General features: G+C 38.4%; 2 protein-coding genes across 8 annotated transcripts in view; one reads left to right on the plus strand and one right to left on the minus strand.

Annotated features, from left to right (window-relative positions):
* ATF7IP (activating transcription factor 7 interacting protein) overlaps window positions 1–19,768 on the plus strand; it is a 132,840-nt gene extending 113,072 nt beyond the window's left edge. For all 7 annotated transcript variants that reach the window (XM_078075637.1, XM_078075635.1, XM_078075636.1 and 4 more), the window contains exons 13-15: window positions 2,012–2,194; window positions 4,269–4,381; window positions 15,164–19,768. In XM_078075637.1, coding sequence (XP_077931763.1) covers window positions 2,012–2,194; window positions 4,269–4,381; window positions 15,164–15,583 — 716 coding nt within the window. In that variant the 3' untranslated portion in view covers window positions 15,584–19,768. The remainder of the gene's footprint in view (window positions 1–2,011; window positions 2,195–4,268; window positions 4,382–15,163) is intronic.
* Window positions 19,769–20,475: 707 nt separating this feature from the next.
* PLBD1 (phospholipase B domain containing 1) overlaps window positions 20,476–24,739 on the minus strand; it is a 53,601-nt gene continuing 49,337 nt past the window's right edge. The window contains exons 9-11 of the mRNA XM_036093772.2: window positions 23,368–23,553; window positions 22,659–22,765; window positions 20,476–20,770 (exon numbers count right to left, since the gene is read on the minus strand). Coding sequence (XP_035949665.1) covers window positions 20,570–20,770; window positions 22,659–22,765; window positions 23,368–23,553 — 494 coding nt within the window. The 3' untranslated portion in view covers window positions 20,476–20,569. The remainder of the gene's footprint in view (window positions 20,771–22,658; window positions 22,766–23,367; window positions 23,554–24,739) is intronic.

Genomic DNA, 24,739 nt, shown 5'->3' on the forward strand with positions numbered 1-24,739 from the left:
ATGGAAGTAAGTGGAAAGATTAGATAGAAAATTAAGGGTAATTCTATGTTATTTTGAGGACAGGGCATCTTTTTGAATGTAGTGTAACTTAGATTTGCTGACCATCTTAAGTAGCACCACTGACTGATACAGAGTGGTTATAAGGAAGAAAAATTACGTATGTTTTTGTCATCTGCCACTATAAGCAGCAGAAATGAATATAGTTTCTTTTGAGGGGATGGCTATAATGATTCATTCTGATTATGACCACAAAGTAATAATTGACTGATGAAGAAAAAAATTTTAAATGATTCTTAATGTGAACTAGTTTTAACTGGGCTAACACTACCATTTGGAGATATATACTAATGTTTTACACACTGCCTCTCAAGAAGTTATAAATCCTATATTTTCAAGATGTAGCCTAGATCTCCTAAACTATGGGGAAGCCAACCAAGAGGGTTTGTCTTTTTTTTTTTTTTTTAAGATTTTATTTATTTATGTATTAGAGAGAGAGCATGCAAGTTGGGGGAAGAGTGTAGAGGGAGGGGGATAGAATCTCAAGCAGACTGTGGAATGTGGAGCCCGACATGGGGCTCAGTCTCGCAACCCTGAGATCATGACCTGAGCCGAAATCAAGAGTCAGACGCTCAACTGACTGAGCCACCCAGGAGCCCTAAGGCAGTTTGTCTTTTTTTTTTTTAAGCATTTTATTTATTTATTTGACAGAGCAGGAGAGTACAGGCAGGGGAAGCAGCAGAGGGAGAGTGAGAAGCAGGCCCCCTGCTGAGCAGGGAGCCTGTGTGGGGCTTGATCCTAGGACCCTAGGATCATGAGATGAACTGAAGGCAGTCACTTAACTGACTGAGTCACCCTGGTGCCCCTGTCTTTTTTTTTTTTTAATAAAATAGCTCATCACTAGAGATTTATCTGCAAAATTATATATGGACTTTTCTCATTAAGGAAAACATTGAATTCACATGGAATTGTATCCAGTGAAATCAAAGTTTAAGTCACCAATTTATATAATTTAGAAGGAGATATCATTATGCAAACCATGTGCATAATAGATAATAAAATGGGTAATAAGGAGATAAAGAGGTAAGTATTCCTCCTTGTGTACTTTCTTCCCCTTTCTCATATTGAAAGTTCAGATATGTAAAGACTAAGTTAAGTAAAGATGTTAGTAAATAAGTCATTAGTAAAGAAACCTTTTTATCAGATGTCTCATATCCAGTGTTTACCTCCAAATTTGTTTTATTATGGAACCCATTTTCCATATGAAAGTAGATTTATTATTATCTTTTATTATATAGTTAATATGTGGTTATTTGTAAAATGTGATGATAATTCAGAGAGTTATTAACTCCTAAAATAATTATTATAGTTCTACACTGCCAGTGAACAGTTAGGACTTTTTTGATAAATATATGTTAATATCACTCAAGGCATGAATGTTCTCTGGAACATAAATTAGGAGGAATGCTGGAGTAGAGAAGGAAGAATTCTGTATTTTAATTGATGTTTTATTGTTTTGAATTAAGAGATGGTTTGGTTCACCTAAAGAAAACGTCTGTTACAATAGCCAGCCAGATAGAAAATTAAGGATAATTTCTTTAACTGTGGGAATACAGTTACTCCTGGATTTATGCCATTAGTAGAAGGCCTTCAGGGCCCCAAATCCCACTCTGCTAAGAATAATTAAACATTGAGGAGTGAAAATTTGCTCTTTTAAGTCATTCCCTTAAGATCATACTCTCAAGTCTTTATCTTTACATGCTTATCATCAAGTCAAACTGAAGAGTGGGGAGGTCATTGGACATGGTTGAGGTGCTCTTTCCTTCTGAAGTTTGGATTGTAATAATAGTTACTATTAATTTTGGTTGGCCATAACACTCTTCTCTTTCAAGATTACAAAAGGAGACTGTTGTCTGTATTTCTGTCTTTATTATAGTTAGATTTTGTGCAAAATTAATCACCATTAATAACTGTTTACTTAACTGCATTTTAATGTTTTTCTGCTTTTCATTAGCTCCAACCACCGTGAATGTAACACATCGTCCAGTAACTCAGGTGACCACAAGACTCCCTGTACCGAGAGCTCCTGCAAACCACCAGGTGGTTTATACAACTCTCCCAGCACCACCAGCTCAGGCTCCCCTGCGAGGAACTGTTATGCAGGCTCCTGCTGTTCGGCAGGTCAATCCCCAAAATAGTAAGAGACTCTTTTCTTGTGTATGGCCTCAAAGTTACATGTAGTCCTTCAGCATTTAGTGGGCTTATATTGACATTAGATTTAGCAAAAAAATTGCTTATAATATTATATTAAAACTATTGATAATTTTTCTTCTTCCCTTAGGAGAGTTAACCAGAAAAATTGGACATGTGTATCATATGATTTGTGCTCCATGTGTTGTCTTCAATTTAATTTTATTTATGGCCTGTATTAGCACAATGCTCTATTTGATAGTGGTCTGCACTCTCTTAAGAGATACCTTACCTAATTAAAGTGGGAATGATTAATTGTGGCATATCCCAGATAATGGAAATGATGGTTAAGGATAGCCTCCAATGAGAGAGAGTCTTAAGGGTGTGGAAGATGGCTGAGAAATAGAAGACAGGAATATGTTAAAGGAAATCTATTGTTCCTACACACACACACACACACACACACACATATATACACACATATAATTATATATATATATACTGTATTTAGTAGTAAAATATAGCATACAAACAGAAGTTTATATAAAAAGTATATGTGAAGTTTAAAGGAAACTAACAAAATGAACCACCTATGAAATCTCCACCAGTCAAAGAAATAGAGCTTTATCAGTATCCTACAAGCCTACTGTATGCCTTCATTGTATCCCTCTCCCTTTTCATCAGAGGTAACCACCATCTTCACTTTCTGCTTTTGTGTATGATTTTGCCATCAAATAAATATCATCAAAAATACTTAGTTTTGCAAAATTTAATAGCAAGGGCAAATCTAGCTGTTTAAAGAAACTGCCATTATTAGGTGATGATTTCGAGGAGAAAATAAACTAAGCAGAGTCTCTGGTTCACAATCTGGCTTCAGTTTTTCTCAAGTTTGCAAGAGCGTTTTCTGGGAAATCAGTCAGTGGGGTCATGAATGAGTTCTGGGAAACTGGGCCCACTATAGTCAGGGTACCTGGCAGAACTATAGTATGGGCCAGGAACTGAATATATGGCAGTAATATGGTCCGGACAGTAGTTGACTTAAAATTGTCTGTTTCTGTTACCCTAACATATGTCAGAATAGTTTTCTGTTCAGTGAATTGAGTATCCTCAGCTGTTCACGGCATGGAGAGAAACTGAGGAACCTCATTAACATGAACCAAGGATAACTTATAGTTGAGATTTCTGTTCTAGTTGAAAAGATGAGACAGCTGAGATTTTTTTTTTTAAGATTTTTATTTATTTATTTGAGAGAGAGACAGAGATAGCGAGAGAGAGAACACGAGTGCAGAGGAGAGGGAGAAGCAGGCTCCCCAGTGAGCAGGGAGCCTGACGTGGGGCTTGATCCCAGAACACTGGGATCATGACCTGAGCTTAAGGCAGATGCTTAACCGGCTGAGCCACCCAGGGTGCCCCAAGCAGAGATATTTTTGAGGACAGCTTCAATTTGTCTACCTTTAGAGTTACACTGCTCCATTCTGGCCTGTTTGACTTCTACATGTGGTGTACCACTGTGTTCTACTGTTCTAGGGTTTTTGCTTATAGTCCTCCTGGTAGGGATTCCATTTATTTCTCTTATGTTTCTTGTATCTCATGTTTTCCTCTTTCTTGATTTTCACTCTCATAATTGGTGGCACATATCCTCCAAAGGCTACTTGAGAAAGGGTTTATAGAGAGAGATTTTTTTTGGTTGCTTGCATACAGGAAAATTTCTTTCTCCTCAGGCTTATTATTTGGTTGAGTGTAGACTTCAAGGTTAGAAATGTTTTTCCTTCCAAATTTTAAAAACATCACTTTGCTGGCTTCAGGTGTTTGTTTAATCTGTGTTCTACCAAATTTAGACTAGAAATCTAGGGTTTTTGTTTGTTTGGGTTTTTTTAGAGAGGGAGAGAGATGGGGGGAAGGGCAGAGGGAGAAAGAGAAACTTAAGCAGGCTCCATGCTCAGCACAGAGCCTGATGCAGGGCTTGATCTCACTACCCTGAGACCGTGACCTGAGCCAAAATCAAGAGTCAGACACTTAACTGACTGTGCCCCCGAGGTGTCCCTAGAATTCTAGTTTTATGCCTTAATTTTCTTTTGTAGGTGTCACAGTTCGAGTGCCTCAAGCAACTACGTATGTTGTAAACAATGGACTAACCCTGGGATCAACAGGACCTCAGCTCACAGTGCATCACCGACCACCACAAGTGCATACTGTAAGTGTTGATGTTTGGATTTCCAAACTTTTCAACTGTAGAGCTGTCAAATATTATTGTAGTTAGCATTTATCCTTCAACCTAGTTGTATCAAGAGGTAATGACAGGTCTTCTGTTTTTCCAACAGAAGTTTATTTAAGAAATAGGTCTTAACATTATGAACAAATGTTCTTAGGGATGGTAGCCATCAAGGATCACTGAGTTTGCTTGTGGTGGTATACAGTGTTCAAGAAGCGTCCATACCTGGGGCATGTGAAGTAAAATAGACCATTTTTTAACTCATGGTTGCATTAAAAGAGTATTTTTGAGTATTAGTGTTATTCATGTTCTAGCTTTATTCTTTTCCTCAAAATCTTATAGCAGTTCTAACTGGTATATTGCCATCACTTTATTGTTTTTAATAATCCAATGGTATTGGGAATTCATTTGTTAAGAGATGACAGAGAAGATCAAAGATGTCGTCTTAGTTTTAGGCTGCAAAACAATGTCACATTTTTCTGTGACATGATTATAACAGTATTTGGTATGGTATACCATGTAAATGGAAATGCTGGCTTTATGAGAAGGGAGGAGATTGAGATTTCATATCACTTTTCACCAAGCAAAGAGTCCCTTTTTTAAGTATGCATAATAATTACTAGCATTTCTTGAGTGCTTGCTACGTGCCAGGCACTGTAAATATACTTGGTCCTCAGGAATCCTTTAGGAGTCTTGCTCTCCTTTTTTATTCTTTATTATAGATATGGCAGCTTATACACAGAGAGTAACCAGCCCAAGGTCATACCTCATAAAAACTCATGCATCCCAGCTTTCTAGTCTATCCTCTTAACAGCTGTTATTTTTCTTACTCCACTACAATGAAAAAATGAATGTTAATGGAGCACTAACTATATACCAGGCACTCTACTAAGTACATGTATTATTTTATTTAATTCTCACAACCGTATGAGGATTATTATTCTCCTTTTGATAGAAGAGGATACCATGTCACAAAGATGTTAAGTGGTTACTCAGGTTACTCAGTGTCATTACCCAAGCTAATGTCAGAGCCATTTTAACACAGGTTGTCTGATCCCGGCACTTGCAGTGTTTCAAATCTGGCCCTGTTAGAATATGTGGTGAATATACCATTACTGTTGTTTGCAGGTACAAATAATTTCTTTCATTCCATATTCCTTCAAAAAATATAGAGTGAAAATCTCTAATACCATAGTTTTACAAATTTTTTAAAATTTTTTTTTAAGATTTATTATTATTATTTTTTTATTTATTTGACAGAGAGAGAGAGACAGCGAGAGAAGGAACACAAGCAGGGGGAGTGGGAGAGGGAGAAGCAGGCTTCCCACGGAGCAGGAAGCCTGATGCAGGGCTTGATCCCAGGACCCTGGGATCATGACCTGAGCCGAAGGCAGATGCTTAACCGACTGAGCCACACAGGCGCCCCATAGTTTTACAAATTTGATGACCTATCGAGAGCCTTTTTTCAAAAAAACAGGAGCCCATGTGTATTGTCTTATAATAAACTGTGTATCTTACAGGAGGAACTTTTTTTTCAGAAGGAACTTTTTTTAAAATTTTATTTTAATTAATGTAAAAAATGCTTTTAAATGAGAATTTGCAAATGTATCAATAGAGAGTATACTATGACGATTCCCACTTACCCATCACTCATCACTTATCAGCATATGGCTAATCTTTTTCATATATAATGCCACCCACTTATTTTGACAATCCATGTATACACGGGGTTATTGTGAAGCAGATCCCTGTTGTATTATTTTATTTGTAAAACTTGAATAAAAACCTCCATTGCAATGGCAAAAATGAAAAAACAAGACTCAGTTGACTTAATACTAAGTTTCAGGATATGAGCAGATTCAGAATCCTAGAATTTTAAGAATTAGAAGGGACATAACAGCCATTAAAGCTGTTGTCAAACTCCTTAAATTCTTGTGCTCCCTCCAGTCAGATTCATGGCTTCAGCTATCTTCTCTTGGATCTTGCTAGCTTCATGTTTATTTAACGTTATTTACCTAGGTGACTAAATCACTTAAGGAAAAAAAAGGTAATTTGAGAGAGAAAATAGAGCACAATGTCCAGCATTCAAATCACTTCTACTTCTTCAGCTTTCAATATTTTATTTAAATTTGATTTTTTTCCCTTCTAACTTTATATTCATTTTAGCTTTTTAACTGTGGATTCTGCCTTTTTCCAGATATGTATATGAATTTCTTCCACTAGGCATATGAATTTCAACACATTTGCTTTCCTTGAAGTTATCCAGCATATCCTTTTTTTTTTTTTTAATTTTTTTTTATTGTTATGTTAATCCCCATACATTACATCATTAGTTTTAGATATAGTGTTCCATGATTCATTGTTTGTGCATAACACCCAGTGCTCCATGCAGAACGTGCCCTCCTCAATACCCATCACCAGGCTAACCCATCCTCCCAACCCCCTCCCCTCTAGAACCCTCAGTTTGTTTTTCAGAGTCCATTGTCTCTCATGGTTCTTCTCCCCCTCCGATTTCCCACCCTTCATTCTTCCCCTCCTGCTACATTCTTCTTCTTCTTTTTTTCTTTCTTAACATATATTGCATTATTTGTTTCAGAGGTACAGATCTGAGATTCAACAGTCTTGCACAATTCACAGCGCTTACCAGAACACATACCCTCCCCAGTGTCCATCACCCAGTCACCCCATCCCTCCCACCCCACCCCCCACTCCAGCAACCCTCAGTTTGTTTCCTGAGATTAAGAATTCCTCATATCAGTGAGGTCATATGATACATGTCTTTCTCTGTTTGACTTATTTCGCTCAGCATAATACCCTCCAGTTCCATCCACGTCGTTGCAAATGGCAAGATCTTATTCCTTTTGATGGCTGTATAATATTCCATTGTATATATATACCACATCTTCTTTATCCATTCATCTGTTGATGGACATCTTGGCTCTTTCCACAGTTTGGCTATTGTGGACATTGCTGCTATAAACATCGGGGTGCACGTAGCCTTTCGGGTCCCTACTTTTGTATCTTTGGGGTAAATACCCAGTAGTGCAATTGCTGGATCATATGGTAGCTCTATTTTCAACTTTTTGAGGAACCTCCATACTGTTTTCCAGAGTGGCTGCAACAGCTTGCATTCCCACCAACAGTGTAGGAGGGTTCCCCTTTCTCCGCATCCCCGCCAACATCTGTCATTTCCTGACTTGTTAATTTTAGCCATTCTGACTGGTGTGAGGTGGTATCTCATTGAGGTTTTGATTTGGATTTCCCTGATGCCGAGAGATGTTGAGCACTTTTTCATGTGTCTGTTGGCCATTTGGATGTCTTCTTTGGAAAAATGTCTGTTCATGTCTTCTGCCCATTTCTTGATTGGATTCTTTGTTCTTTTGGTGTTGAGTTTGATGAGTTCTTTATAGATTTTGGATACTAGCCCTTTATCTGCTATGTCATTTGCAAATATCTTCTCCCATTCTGTCAGTTGTCTTTTGGTTTTGTTGACTGTTTCCTTTGCTTTGCAAAAGCTTTTTATCTTGATGAAGTCCCAATAGTTCATTTTTGCCTTTGCTTCCCTTGCCTTTGGCGATGTTTCTAGGAAGAAGTTGTTGCGGCTGAGGTCGAAGAGGTTGCTGCCTGTGTTCTCCTTTAGGATTTTGATGGACTCCTGTCTCACATTGAGGTCTTTCAACCATTTGGAGTCTATTTTTGTGTGTGGTGTAAGGAAATGGTCCAGTTTCATTCTTCTGCATGTGGCTGTCCAATTTTCCCAACACCATTTGTTGAAGAGACTGTCTTTTTTCCATTGGACATTCTTTCCTACTTTGTCAAAGATTAGTTGACCATATAGTTGAGGGTCCATTTCTGGGCTCTCTATTCTGTTCCATTGATCTATGTGTCTGTTTTTGTGCCAGTACCATACTGTCTTGATGATGACAGCTTTGTAGTAGAGCTGGAAGTCTGGAATTGTGATGCCGCCAGCTTTGCTTTTCTTTTTCAACATTCCTCTGGCTATGCGGGGTCTTTTCTGGTTCCATACACATTTTAGGATTATTTGTTCCATTTCTTTGAAGAAAGTAGATGGTATTTTGATGGGGATTGCATTGAATGTGTAGATTGCTCTAGGTAGGATTGACATCTTCACAATATTTGTTCTTCCAATCCATGAGCATGGAACGTTTTTCCATTTCTTTGTGTCTTCCTCAATTTCTTTCATGAGTATTTTATAGTTTTCTGAGTACAGATTCTTTGCCTCTTTGGTTAGATTTATTCCTAGGTATCTTATGGTTTTGGGTGCAATTGTAAATGGGATCGACTCCTTAATTTCTCTTTCTTCTGACTTTTTGTTGGTGTATAGGAATGCCACTGACTTCTGTGCATTGATTTTATATCCTGCCACTTTACTGAATTCCTGTATGAGTTCTAGCAGTTTTGGGGTGGAGTCTTTGGGATTTTCCACATAAAGTATCATATCATCTGCAAAGAGTGAGAGTTTGACTTCTTCTTTGCCAATTTGGATGCCTTTTATTTCTTTTTGTTGTCTGATTGCTGTGGCTAGGACTTCCAATACTATGTTGAATAGCAGTGGTGATAGTGGACATCCCTGCTGCGTTCCTGACCTTAGGGGGAAAGCTCTCAGTTTTTCCCCATTGAGAATGACATTCGCTGTGGGTTTTTCATAGATGGCTTTTATGATATTGAGGTATGTACCCTCTATCCCTATACTCTGAAGAGTTTTGATCAAGAAAGGATGCTGTACTTTGTCAAATGCTTTTTCTGCATCTATTGAGAGGATCATATGATTCTTGTTCTTTCTTTTGTTAATGTATTGTATCACGTTGATTGATTTGCGGATGTTGAACCAACCTTGCAGCCCAGGGATAAATCCGACTTGGTCGTGGTGAATAATCCTTTTAATGTACTGTTGGATCCTATTGGCTAGTATTTTGGTGAGAATTTTTGCATCCATGTTCATCAGGGATATTGGTCTGTAATTCTCCTTTTTGATGGGGTCTTTGTCTGGTTTTGGGATCAAGGTAATGCTGGCCTCATAAAATGAGTTTGGAAGTTTTCCTTCCATTTCTATTTTTTGGAACAGTTTCAGAAGGATAGGTATTAATTCTTCTTGAAATGTTTGGTAGAATTCCCCTGGGAAGCCATCTGGCCCTGGGCTTTTGTGTTTTGGGAGATTTTTGATGACTGCTTCTATTTCTTTAGTGGTTATAGGTCTGTTCAGGTTTTCTATTTCTTCCTGGTTCAGTTTTGGTAGTTGATACATCTCTAGGAATGCATCCATTACTTCCAGGTTATCTAATTTGCTGGCATAGAGTTGCTCATAATATGTTCTTATAATTGTTTGTATTTCTTTGGTGTTGGTTGTGATTTCTCCTCTTTCATTCATGATTTTGTTGATTTGGGTCATTTCTCTTTTCTTTTTGATAAGTCTGGCCAGGGGCTTATCAATCTTGTTAATTCTTTCAAAGAACCAGCTCCTAGTTTCGTTGATCTGTTCTACTGTTCTTTTGGTTTCTATTTCATTGATTTCTGCTCTGATCTTTATTATTTCTCTTCTCCTGCTGGGTTTAGGCTTTATTTGCTGTTCTTTCTCCAGCTTCTTTAGGTGTAGGGTTAGGTTGTGTACTTGAGACCTTTCTTGTTTCTTGAGAAAGGCTTGTATTGCTATATACTTTCCTCTTAGGACTGCCTTTGCTGTATCCCAAAGATTTTGAATAGTTGTGTTTTCATTTTCATTGGTTTCCATGAATTTTTTAAATTCTTCTTTAATTTCCTGGTTGACCCATTCATTCTTCAGTAGGATGCTCTTTAGCCTCCATGTATTTGAGTTCTTTCCGACTTTCCTCTTGTGATTGAGTTCTAGTTTCAAAGCATTGTGGTCTGAAAATAGGCAGGGGATGATCCCAATCTTCTGGTACCGGTTGAGACCTGATTTATGACCTAGGATGTGATCTATTCTGGAGAATGTTCCATGGGCACTAGAGAAGAATGTGTATTCCGTTGCTTTGGGATGGAATGTTCTGAATATGTCTGTGAAGTCCATTTGGTCCAGTGTGTCATTTAAAGTCTTTATTTCCTTGTTGATCTTTTGCTTAGACGATCTGTCCATTTCAGTGAGGGGGGTGTTAAAGTCCCCCACTATTATTGTATTGTTGTCGATGTGTTTCTTTGCTTTTGTTATTAATTGCCTTATATAATTGGCTGCTCCCATGTTAGGGGCATAGATATTTACAATTGTTAGATCTTCTTGTTGGATAGACCCTTTAAGTATGATATAGTGTCCTTCCTCATCTCTTATTACAGTCTTTGGTTTAAAATCTAATTTGTCTGATATAAGGATTGCCACCCCAGCTTTCTTTTGGTGTCCATTAGCATGGTAAATGGTTTTCCACCCCCTCACTTTCAATCTGGGGGTGTCTTTGGGTCTAAAATGAGTCTCTTGCAGACAACATATCGATGGGTCTTGTTTTTTAATCCAATCTGATAGCCTGTGTCTTTTGATTGGGGCATTTAGCCCATTTACATTCAGGGTAACTATTGAAAGATAGGAATTCAGTGCCATTGTATTGCCTGTAAAGTGACTGTTACTGTATATTGTTTGTGTTCCTTTCTGGTCTATGTTGCTTTTAGGCTCTCTCTTTGCTTAGAGGACCCCTTTCAATATTTGTTGTAGGGCTGGTTTCGTGTTTGCAAATTCCTTTAGTTTTTGTTTGTCCTGGAAGCTTTTTATCTCTCCTTCAATTTTCAATGACAGCCTAGCTGGATATAGTATTCTTGGCTGCATATTTTTCTCATTTAGTGCTCTGAATATGTCCTGCCAGTCCTTTCTGGCCTGCCAGGTCTCTGTGGATAAGTCTGTTGCCAATCTAATGTTTCTACCATTGTAGGTTATATATCTCTTCTCCCGAGCTGCTTTCAGGATTTTCTCTTTGTCTCTGAGACTCGTAAGTTTTACTATTAGATGTCGGGGTGTTGACCTATTTTTATTGATTTTGAGAGGGGTTCTCTGTGCTTCCTGGATTTTGATGCCTGTTTCCTTCCCCAAATTAGGGAAGTTCTCTGCTATAATTTGCTCCATTATACCTTCTGCCCCTCTCTCTCTTTCTTCTTCTTCTGGGATCCCAATTATTCTAATGTTGTTTCGTCTTATGGTATCGTTTATCTCTCGAATTCTGCCCTCGTGATCCAGTAGTTGTTTATCTCTCTTTTTCTCAGCTTCTTTATTTTCCATCATTTGGTCTTCTATCTCACTGATTCTTTCTTCTGCCTCATTTATCCTAGCAGTTAGCGCCCCCATATTTGATTGCACCTCATTGATAGCCTTTTTGATTTCTACTTGGTTAGATTTTAGTTCTTTTACTTCTCCAGAAAGGGTTTCTCTAATAACTTCCATGTTTTTTTCAAGCCCAGCTAGTATCTTTAAAGTGATGATTCTGAACTCTAGATCTGACATCGTACTAAGGTCCGTATTGAGTAGGTCCCTGGCAGTCGGTACTACCTCTTGTTCTTTTTGTTGAGGTGATTTTTTCCATCTTGTCATTTTGTGCAGAGGAGAATAGATTAATGAGAGGACAAAATGCTAGCAGGGTAACAACGTCCCCAGAAAATATACTCTAAACAAATCAGAGAAGACCTGAAACAGTGGGAAAAGAAAGGGAAAGAGAGAAAAAAGAAAAGGAAAGAAAAAAAGAAAAAAGAAAAAGATAAAGATAAAAACAAAAGCAGAACAAAACAAAACAAAACAAAAACAGAATGTGATCAAATATGATCAGGCTGGATTATAGATCAGTGCCACACACTAGATTTTGGGTGTATTTTGGTCTGTTAAAAGAAAGTCCCTCCCAAAATTTTCAAGAAAGAAAAACTTATATATGTACAAAAATAAGGGTTGATATGATGAAGGGATGGAATATGACTGTAAAGATGGAAATTATAAAAAATTTTAAAAAAGGATTTGATAAGTTGTTTGAAAAAAGAAAGAAGAGGATTAAAAAAAAAAAAAGAAAGAAAGAAAAAAGGGAGAGAATGTGATCAGGCAGGGGAGTAGAAAAAAACCATACACTAGAGATTTAGAGTATATTTTGATCTGTTAGAAGAAACTATCTCAAGATTTTAAAGAGAGAACAACTTATATATATATATATATGCCAAAAATACGGGTAACTACTATGAAGGGATAGAATATGACTTTAAAAATGAAAAATAAAAATGTTTTTTTTTAAAAAAGGGATTGATAAGATGTTGGTTGAAAAAGGGAAAAAGAAAAATTCAAAAAAAAAAGAAAAAAGGAAAAAAGAAAAAAAGACAGTTAAAAAAAATAATTAACTCTGAAAGACTAAAGAATCATGGTAAAAAAGCCATGAATTCTATGTGCAGTATTCCCCTAGCGCTGGAGTTCTGCCGCTCTCATTGATCGGTAAACTTGGTCTTGGCTGGCTGTTCTCGCTGATCTTCTGGGGGAGGGGCCTGTTGCCGTGGTTCCCAAATGTCTTTGCCGGAGGTAAAATTGCCCCGCCCTTGCCGGTCCGGGCTAAGTAATCCGCTCGGGTTTGTTCTCGGGAGCTTTTGTTCCCTGCAAGCTTTCTGTACAGCTTTGGAGGCGGAGAGTGAAAATGGCGGCCTCCCAGTCTCCGCCCCGGCGGAGCCGAGAACTCGGGGTCCCGCTCCTCAGCGAGCCCCCAGAGAAAAGCAGTCAGTCACTCCCGTCTCCCCGGTCTCCGGCCGCACTCCATACTCACCCGGCCTGTGACCGCGCCTTTCTATCTGGCACCCGACCCCGGGTGGAGTCTCCAAACCCAGCAGATCCCTGCGGTGCGCTCCCGCACCTCTCCTCCGGGGGGAAGAAGGTGAGTCTCCCCGGATCTGCCGCTTGTCGGGTCCCTGCTGGAGGAGCAGTGGCCCGACTGTGCCGCGGATCACGGTTTATGGCAGCCCCGAGCTGAGAGCCCGCGCCTGGGCTCCGTCTCTGCAGCCGGCTTCCCTGCTCTGATCCCTGGGAGCTCTGCCGCACTCAGGCACCCCCGGTCTTTCTGTGACCCTGAGGGTCCTGAGACCACACTGTCCCACGAGGGTTCCACCCCCCACTTCGCCACCAGAGTGACGTCCCTCAGCAGAGCAGACTTCTAAAAGTTCCGATTTTGTGCTCCGCGGCTCTATCACTTGCCAGAAGCGGCCGACGGAGGCCCCTCCCCCGCCGTCTATCCTCCCGAATAACGCCTCGGATTCACTTCTCCGCACGTCCTACCTTCCAGAAAGTGGTCGCTTCTCTGTTCAGAGAGTTGTTGCTATTCTTTTCTTCGATCTCCTGTTGAGTTTGTAGGTGTTCAGAATGGTTTGATCCCTATCCAGCTGAATTCCTGAGACCAGACGAAATCCAGGTCTCCTACTCCTCCGCCATCTTGCCTCCGGCATATCCTTTTTGAGTTCTTACTATGTGCACATTACTGCTACTAAGCTTTGACAGGGCATGGAGATTAAAAACATAGCATCAGACCTTCACAGAATTCATTGTTTAGTGTATGTAAATAACTCATTTTATGAAATGCGTATTAAAACATAGTTCTTATTCAGTGAATTTTAGTTAAGGAAATCTTATTTGTTTCATGACTTTCAGTCTAAAGTCAGTGAACAAATGACAGGTTTCACTGGGGAAAAAAAAGGTCACTCCATATCCCTTTTTCCTGGCTCGCACTTGAATCTTTTTAGAAAAAAATTACCATCACTGTAATCTTTATTAAAACCTAGATATAGGGCGCCTGGGTGGCTCATTCGGTTAAGCGTCTGCCTTCAGCTCAGTTCATGATCCCAGGGTCCTGGGATCAAGCCCCACATCAGGCTCCCTGCTCAGCCAGGAGTCTTCTTCACCCGCTTTCTCTGCCCCTCCCCCATACTCGTGCACTCTCTCTCTCAAATAAAATCTTAAAAAAAACCAACCAAACCAACCCTAGGTATAATAATAATGTCCAGTGTTAGAAACAAGTCAGTTCGAATTCATACACTTACTATTCATGCTTTTTCATCATATGGCCTTTACCTTTCCAAATGTCTTTTCTTATGCATATGTCCTATGTCTTAGTAAAAGTTAATACTTGTTTTTGCCCATAAATCCCCTACTTTCCTGTAGCCCCATGCCCTTATTCATGCTTTACCTATTGGCCGAAAGGTTACACACTATTTCTCCATTTCTAAATCTTACCTTTCATAGTCCAACTTAAATGTCACCTTTTTTGTGCAGATTGACCAAGAACATAATATGTACATTCAGCTTTAAATGTGCTTATTTGTGATATGCTACTGTCCTTAGGTGGAAAAAATGGCTTAAAAATGAAAGTAGAGTTGAATACTCAAATTACATACATATAGTAGACTGTCACACATGTTTAAAACTGTTACATTATTCTAAAATGAAAATCTATAGCATAGATAATTAAACATAAATTATTTTGTTAGAGATAGATGATTATTTTAGTTTCTGTCAAAATGATTTTCCATCAGCAAAGGCTTTCCTTTCCCAAGGAAAGCTTAGTATTTTAGATGTAGAAGGTATATTGGAGTATCAATAGACAAATAATATTGTTTATGGCATGATTGGTCACAAATCAAATAGAGCTAGCCAAATGTGGTACAGTATTTGGTATTTCTTAGTATTCTTGATGTAAAATGATAACTCTTTAAATGATGTCTGAGTTGTTTTAGTTCTAGCATTCCGAAATAGTCCTTTCTGTGATCATTATTAAATCAACACAACTCTTCTTTTATTAGGAGCCCCCACGCCCTGTGCACCCAGCACCCTTACCAGAAGCCCCACAGCCACAGCGTCTGCCCCCAGAAGCTGCCAGCACATCTCTGCCTCAGAAGCCACACTTGAAATTAGCACGAGTTCAGAGTCAAAATGGCATTGTACTGTCATGGAGTGTTCTGGAGGTAGACCGAAGCTGTGCCACCGTTGACAGCTACCATCTCTATGCTTACCATGAGGAACCCAGTGCCACGGTGCCCTCACAGTGGAAAAAGATTGGAGAAGTAAAGGCACTTCCCTTGCCCATGGCATGCACTCTCACCCAGTTTGTATCTGGCAGCAAATACTACTTTGCAGTACGAGCCAAGGATATTTATGGACGTTTCGGACCTTTCTGCGATCCTCAGTCAACAGATGTGATCTCTTCTTCCCAGAGCAGTTAAACCTTGGAGCCTTTATCTCTTCCTCTTTCCGAGTTCCACTTTTTGGTCTTGTTTTAATCTTGTGCATGATATCCATTGTAAAATCCACATTGTGCAAGATTTCTTGGACAGATGTGTATATACACTACATTTGTTTATAATCAGAAGTAAAATAAACAGCCCATAAAGCAAGAATCTTTTCCTGGACAATTGAAGCTTCAGGGTTTTGAAATGTAAATGTGCACCTTGCTTTAGTTTTAAGGCTGGGGAATATGTGTGGGTGTTTATGTGTGTTTTTCCCTATTTATATGTTTACTGCAGTGGAATCTCCCATTTCCATTCTCACATTTACCTCTCTTCAAGTATAAAGTAAGTAGATCAAGGGATCCGAGGTATGGTATGTAACTGGCATGATTCTGCTTCTGAGGGATCTGTAGGTTCATAGCTAAATGAATCCAAACAAAACCCAAGGAAAGAAAAAGCAAAATGGTTAAATAGTTTAAACTAGGTTAATTTGAACACAGGAAGGATCTGTTCATCTTTTTTCTTTGCTTGGTTGTTAATTAGGTGAAAAAGATCTGCATTGGCCCCTCTTTCCTAATCTGGCTCTTACATTTATTTTGTGCCTTAAAGATTAACTACTAAAATAAACATGACCATTTATCCATTGTTGATCTTCTCTTTCAGCCTTTTGCCCTTCATTTCTCCTTCATCTCTACTAAATATAGCACATTCCCCTCAAGTCAGTTTTAAACCTAAGGCTTTTAGGTATATTCTTACCAGTGGCATCACTACATTTAACTCTAAAAATTTGACTGCTCTTTTCTTCTAAGAACATAAGTGCTTTTTATCTTGGTCACTACTTAAATTAACTGTGTAAAATGGACCAAGAGAAGAAAGACCATAGTGTGTAAGAAAATTGTCCTTCAAACATATTTTAGAATTTATATTGCATACTGTGTTAGAGATTAGGAAAGCAGTGCTAGTTCACTTTATCACCCAAAGCATAGTATTCTTTCGTAGGTAGTAAAATTCACAAAATATAGTGAGCTAAAATATCAAAGGGAAAGCTTTATTTCCTTATTATTCTCCTATCATTTTTTTTCTGTTTTAACCTTTTAACTTTGTTTTGATGGTGCCAAGTTTTGTCTGATTTACCCTCTGTCAACTTTGGACAGAATTTAAAGTATATCCTTTGGGGTTATTTTATGTAACAATTAGATAATACTTTCTATGCGTCTCTGTTCCTGTTCAGAGTTAATCAAATTCTGTTTAGATCATGGATTTTCAGTATGAGTCCCAGCTCTACTGGTATCAGGTAGGTGTTCAAGTGTAGGTAGTTTAGGGAGGAGAGATGGGGTAAGTTTGGGGATGAGAGTATGGTTGGGAATAGTTTGAAAGAAATTCATGGAGTTTGTGAAATAGTTTTTCAAGGCATCTTCCCTTACCATATTTGAATTCATATTCCTATCTTCTCAAAATAAATACATTTTTAATTTTTCTTGGGATTATAGGAGGGAGCTATCCCTTCTATTAATGCTGCTTTGTTTGCAGCTTTGATGGCTTGTAATGGGAAGCATTCTAGCTGTAAAGAAACTCTCATTAGAGACTTCACCGGTCAGTATACTGTCACATTAGGTGTGAAGTTTGATTGATGCTGAAGAAAGCCTACAGATTGCCAAAATATAAGTGCTCCAGAACCTTCCTTTCACTTTCAGAAAATGAGACCACAATGAGAATTAAAGTTTTCATGAATCCAGTTTGCCAACCAACTACGTAGATGTTACTCATTCTAGGACTAATGATGGTAAAAGAAGTTGTCAGTGTCATGCCAATGAAAATTTTAAAAGGGAGAAACTGATGATCTTCTAGCGTATATGAACACCTATCTATATCTGCATGTATATATATTTTTACCCGCAATGGTGGCATTGTTGATTATGTGTTCAAAATCATTCCTGTCTACAGAATGGAAAGCCTGTGTTCAATTAAAAATGTTCTTTATTGGCCGGTTTTATGGTCATGTGATGACAATTTGCTTACCTAGCCTAGAAAAGCTTCCCTTGGTGAATGTTTTTATTTATATTCACTAAGCATTTTTTTTAAGCTTTCATAGCATTATATAATCAGGTGAAGAAAGCTCAGTAGAATGAAAATACTATTTTAGCCTATATTGTGTGTCTTCTGTCAAAGAAAAAAAAATAAATTCTCAAATAGTAACCCTAAAAATACACTTACTATGGCAAAATAAAACTTTTTATTCCAGATGGTGGAAGGAAGGTACACAGAGAGACTGTAATTATTTGAGGAAAGTGTGTATTACGAGATGCTTTCCTCAAATTAGCATGCCATGGGATTTATAGGCAACAGCTATATTGAATTTACTGAAAACTGCTAGGCTAGGCTAGGACTATAGGCATTTATTTTGGGCAGGTTTTGTTGATGAGCTCTGAGTTTGTTTTGTTTCTTTTGAGAGAGAGAATGGAGGACTGAACTAGAAATAGCTACTGATTACAAGACTATATTGTAGCAGTTCATACTCCATGGTACCTTTTCACAAAGTATTACAAATAAGTTTGATTATCCCATTTTGGGAATGCAAGTTTGTTAACAGTTTTAGCCTGACAGTACTTGTGTAAGTATTGCCTTATTGGAAATCCCGAAAGCTTCCGATATTTCCACCTGAAATATAGGATGTTCATATGGCATTTGAAGGTAATGGTGATGTTTGTTGCTCTATGTTTTGCACTTTGTCAGAGTAATTTTCACCCTGTTCTAAGTGTGAGTAAGCCTCTTTTTAAAATTATGTTCTTGCCAGTTAGTTTATAAAGTACAAAGACAACATTTCTTGTTAACTGTTAACTTTATGAGGTAACTATATCCCTGTTTCCCTGGACTCGCTTTAAAATATGCAGAGTACTGTGTACTGTTTAACACAGTAGATGTTCATGAGAGAAGTGAAGAGTACAGCTTTCTTCCTTGAAAAGTGCATATTTATTGGGATGCCATTTGCCTCACAGAGAGTGTTCCCCACTCAGCCCACCCCCATTGCTGGATAGTAAATGAAAGATGGAAACATGACCGAAAGCAAGGAGCTTAGAATTTTTGGTACATCTGTCTGCAAAATTCCTTAGGCAGGCTGCACTATACAGTTCTCTTACTGTATTGAGTAAGTGTTAACTTAGTTTTTATTGTTTGCTCTTTTGCTTACATTTTCCAAATTATTTATGCAGCAAGGTGAATGTTAATATTGCATGATATGCATTTACCTTGTTCCATGGATTTTCCAGTACTGTACAAGATTAACAAAATAATGCCTGTGGTATCCTCTTCTCTTCTCTTTGATACACTGTGATTTTAGCACATTAGAGTACTGAAAAGACCTTCCAAGTGTTCTCCCCAACTTTCCTTCTTGGGCTATTTCAGAATCATGTGATTTATTCGTTATTTTAATTTCATTGTTGACCAGTCGTTGGCCTGTTTTATTCTAATTTCCAGAAAAACCATGCCCCAATATTGGATTCTTGGAAATAATTCTATCTAAAATCAGTGCAGGATTCTGCCTTCCTTACTATTTACTGAGTGATGCCCCTCTCCCACTTTTTAACATTTTTGGACAAACAGAACAATCTCATGAAGTGTTTTCGTTAGTGTGGAGGACTTAGATTTAATTCCTAAAATGCATTCCCCTTGAGCCAGCCAATGGGGAGGAATGATAAAACACATGTTTTGTCTTCTCCAAACAGTTTTATCATGCTGCATAAGTTTTTTTTTTTTTTTTTTGTAGAGTCAGCTAAGTACCCATCATTTATATTTAAATGCTGGGGGGGGGGTTTCTTTTAGTTTTGTTTGTAAATAAGGTAACTGGGCAATCAAACACCTTTTGGGGATCCTGGCTTCATTATTTTCTCCGCTATTTCAAAATTAAATATAAAAATAAATCCTTTGTAGGAAACTTGCATCCTGATTTTTCTTTATTGCAGTTGAAAGTGTAAATAATAAGACAATGTAAGACCTTCCTAATGTCTAATACAAACTGGGCTATAGCAAGTTGCCCTATTTTTATTAGGTTTTGAAGGTTTTGTGGGTTTTTTTTCTTTTTTAAATGTACAGTAGAGTGGTGTCTGTATAAGTGTTAACTGTAGTGGGATTTTGTCCAGCAAGCCTGAAATTTATACTTTGAAATAAACTACTGGGTTTTTAACATTTGAGTATTCTGATTCATTCTAGTTATTCTCAGCCCTTGTGTTGCTTTTGGAAGTCTCTCACCTTGTTAAGAATCACCCATTATACTGTATAATATGGTTTATTTCACCCACTTGGCAATACCACAGCACTCAAACAACATACAATTCTCTAGCTTTGAAGGAGTTGTTAATGTAGAGTTGCTCCCAGATTAGATATGCTACTTTTAACTGATGGGAGACCACATTAAGGTTATATTGTGTGCCTAGTCTGTACCACGAAAAGACTCAGCTGGTGCTTGTTAATGGCTGGAAGAATCACTAACTGTATTCTATTAGAGGTTCCTTTGAAAACGAAGCTCCACCATCCCCTAGGTCTTTGTCATTAAGTATATCCAGCCCGGGGAAGGATAAAAAGCATGGAAGAGTACAGGTTCTCAGGGGCAAGGCCTGGAAGTGACACTAGTATCAGATTCCTTGGGCAAGAACCCTGTCACATGGCACAGCTATCTAGGGGAACATGGGAGATGTGGTCCATGTGGCCAGGCATGAAAGGAGAATATGGATCTGGGTGAGCAGTTTCTGCCATACCGTCTTGTATATGAAATTTTATGCTAAAGCCAGGTATTATTATTTATCTTCTAGAATATTTCTTCTACAGTGTGTCACCCTATAGAGAATGTGTGTTGTAAAAAACTACAAAATCAACAGAAGATGAAAGTGACAGGCTGAATTTAATATATTTTATTAAGACTAATTCTGAATGGAAAAACATAGCTAAAATAGTGCCTTTGGAATCTTATTTGCAACCTTCTATTCCCTTCTATTCCCTCAGCTCCCTCCATTTTATGTCACGTTTCAAAATTGGTTTCATGGTAATAAAATCAAAGTCATAGGTCTCTGGCATGCCCTTGTGGAGAGTTTTGTTGAAACGGTTCCAGTGAAAAACAGGGAGGCCACCTTGTACTGTGGGACCACTAATGGCATGGGCTGTATACTCTGACGCGAGGTAGATATCTGCCACCTGGAAAGCGAGAGGAGAGGGACATTTTAGAAAAGCATTTGGAAAAAACTAGATTCTTGTTTTTCCTTTTTTTTTTTTGTCCTGCTCTTTTTCCAAAGTCACAATATTAGCCCCCTTTTAAAATAAAATATTGCAAGCTTCCACAACATGCTCTTCCATAACCATTTGGTATTCAGATGTGAATTGAGTAGAAGTGCATTAACATAGCGAAAAGTCTGAGATCTGGAGTCAGAATGCTCATATTCAGAATTCTAGCTCCAAAACTTGTTAAAAATAACCCCTATAGGACTCCGTTTTCTCATTTGTGAAAGGGTTTTAATAACCATACTTCATAGAAGAGTTGTCATGGGGATTAATGAGAGCAAATGCTTGGAGCAGTGCCTAGAATATATTCTTCAGCAAAAGTTGTTACTAATCAGGGCGGTAACAAGAGTTTTAAAGTAGAAGGAACTCAACATCCAAAAACGAGGTCCATGGGTTCTCAAAAGCACCTAACCACTGGATAGCAGCAAATCTTAACCTCAGAGGAAAAAGATGTCTCATAGCTTCTGATTTTCCACATATTCAAAATGGCTCAAGGAAAATGATAGTAAGTATATCCTTCAACAGAAACTCTTTTGATGAAAAATTGGCAGACTCCTCTCTCCAGAAGAAAGTAAAACTTGGCAGGTGGTAGGTCGGCTTGGGTTCTCTCCGGTAAGGCGGCAGTCATTCTCTGTGTATCTGGGAATGCCTAGAACACTTCTTGCACGCTCTGCTGAATGTTTGCAAATACCATTAACAAGAAATAAGCACTCACTGGGGTTTCATGGGTGTCAGGCTTTCTACACCCACTGAATTTTACTTTACACAACACATTGGGGCTCATTAAAGCTAGAGCTTTGGTATCATCATATGGCTAAAAAGTAGCTTGAGTAGGAGCTAGACTATTCTAAAGCATCTTCTGTTTAGGCATTAGGCTGATAGAAAAAATTATGTGTAGGGGGATCAGCATTCTTAACAGTTAACTCCACTTCTAACAGATTTCTCCCAGAATTTAGGACTGAAAGTGCAAACAAAAAGACAAGCGCAAACCAGCAGTGCAAAAGGACGTGGTAGAATGATTCTTTTCCACCAACCACATGGCTAACTCATACCCTCGGACACCCCAAATCCAGTAGTGTGCAGGAAAGTTTTTAATGACCAACTCTCTTGAGAGGAAAAAAAGACCCTGATTTGTAGTGTTTGCTGATTTGCATGGTGTAAATACTCCTCCATGGCTGATTTCAAGCTATCCACATGATGTCAACAGATTTTAACAATTGGTTCTCACAAGCCCTTATGAGCTGGCTTCAGCCCACCACTGCAAATAAGTAATACCTATTTATTACCTATATTAGGAGATGCATTACAGCACTTAATAATTCTAACATGTTGAAAAACCTTTCGTGCTTGTCCAATAAACCTGTTCCTTCAGCTAAATTCAGTTCCTGTTTAATGTGAAATCACACTGCTTCCAATAATAGGTTCTTTGGACTTTGGGCTAGTCTGGTAAAACTTAAGACATCAACATCATCATCATCATCATCATGGTGTACATTTACAAATAACACAACATCGGTACTAAATATTCTTCACAACAATCCTATAAGGCAAGTACTGTTATGTCTGTCTTACAGATAAGGAAACAAATATTCCAAGATTATGGAATTTTCTATTAAGTGGCAGGGCAGGGCATTAAAGTTAGGCAATGAGACCTACCACCAGAATCTGCAAAAGCTGATTCCTGAATTGAATTTATGGTCAGAGACAATATTGTATTTTATGCCACAAAAATCTCTGCAGCTTTGCCTTTGGATAGGCCTAGGTGCAGGTAAAAATTAAATTCAAAAGCCAATTTGCATGTTACCTTTGTGTCATAGCAACCTCCAGGACTTGGGCTAAGTGAGTTCAGGTCTTCACGGCAGCAGATGGTATTGCAGGGATCGCCCTTACTGTAAGGATCCTTCTTATAATCTAGGAGGACACAGTGATGGGGAAGAGGGTGAGTACTGGTTGTTCTGAGATACACCTGCCCACAGGAAGCCGTTCAAGTCTGGATAATCAAGAGTCCACCCCAGTGGCCTCATTCACCCAGCCGCTCTCAAGAAACTTGCACAGTGAAGAGTGGATGGAAGAGAGAATAAAGGATAAATGTGCATCACTATTTTTCTACAAAATAAATACAAATTTGATACTGTCCATCAAAAATAAAGTATTTATGAATAATTTTTGTTTTATTAGCTGCTTCTGTCCTTGGAAGAAAACCTGTGTTAGGGTTGAGGGGGAGTGGTAAAAAAAAAAGTACTCTGTATGGGTTATTGCCTCTGTGTTTTATATATTATTTTTTTCAGTGAAAAAAATCTGTAGAATCTTCTTCCATGTCATTTTATAAAAGAAGACAAAATTCTATCTGTTGAGTATAAAATATGTATAGTATTGATTGAATACTAAAAACTTCTTATAATTCCTTCTACTGCTGAGATGGATTCTTAACGTGGGAAAACGTACACGGATTCTTTATTCATGCGGAAGAAAGGGAGTTTTGAGGAATGATTCTTGAGAAATGTGCTACGTACTGTTGTATCGCATGATATATTTCATGGATGCCATATCAGTCACGTCCCCTTGGTCACGCCGGAAGATTTTGGCTCGTGAAGCCATATCATAGGAGTACTCCAAACCCAGCTTCTGAACTAGCATTGGATAGCCACTCCAGTTGTAGATTTTTTCATGGAAAGGAATGTTGTAGGAGGGCCAATATCCTGATTTGGGATGGAAGGAAGGAAGAGTGAGATTGACAGGGAGACAAAAAAGAGAGATGGAACAAAAGAAATGTTATTAATGATAGTTTCTTTTGAAAATCAGCACAGGTGTGTGATTGCAAAATGATATTATAAAGAAAATAAAGCTTTGAATGTGAACACTGGCCTTCAAACTGATCCTTTTAAATGTACAGAATCAGTATACCTCTAGATGATTCCATTAGGGAAAGAAGAGCATCAGAATTCTTTGGTTTTCACCCCAAATTCTTTTTTTTTAAATATTTTATTTATTTATTTGTCAGTGAGAGAGAGTACAAGCAGGGGGAGCAGTGGGGGCAGAGGGAGAAGTAGGCTCCCCGCTGAGCAAGGAGCCCGATGCAGGGCTCCATCCCAGGACCCTGGGATTATGATCTGAGCCAAAGGCAGGCGCTTTTGGACTGAGCCACCCAGGCGTCCCTTCACCCAAAATTCTTAAAGCAATCTATTAACCAGAAAATAACCTTATGATCTGGATAACAAAATGAAGTGTAACACAGAGCAGTCTGGGGAACTGGTTTAAGTGAACCTGGTTCCTGAAATGTCGAGATAGTTTCACAGTGTGGCCCTAACAGGGAACAGGCCAGGTGCTAATCATGGGACAGTGGAAGAATATAGTACCTAGAGTTCAGAAAACCTGAATTCTAGGCTCAGGGCTGAATCACCAGGTCTTAGGCAGTTAACCTCACTTTATTTTCTCCTTTTAACAGGGAAAGGAGAAGGAAGAATCCATAATTTGAAGAGACTGGAGATGATCTTTAAGGTTCCAGCAGGCTTTAACTTCTTTTTGTAAGCGTTCCTTAAGGCTTAGTTTCATCCCAAGCTTCATAATGTGCCAAGGCCATAGAGCACATTCATCACTAAGTGTCAGACATGTGACACAGCTCTAGTACAATCAATATTTCAGGAACAGCCCAGATTCCAGTGGCCTGGGCTATTCCCTATAGGACAGTTAGTCAACGCAGGGACTCTTCCACCATTCAGGGTTTATTTCCCATCCCCCATATTGTCTTGGCCTTTGTCTGCCTTTCTCCCTTTGACTGTTTTATAGGATCCCCTTGGTAATCATTATGCTTGGTAAGCATTAGATGAATATTAACTATTATAATTATTATACTTCTCTTTATATGAACGCAGCTGAAATGAATAA

The sequence above is a fragment of the Halichoerus grypus genome, chromosome 6 (assembly GCF_964656455.1).
Source record: "Halichoerus grypus chromosome 6, mHalGry1.hap1.1, whole genome shotgun sequence".
Classification (NCBI taxonomy): domain Eukaryota; kingdom Metazoa; phylum Chordata; class Mammalia; order Carnivora; family Phocidae; genus Halichoerus; species Halichoerus grypus.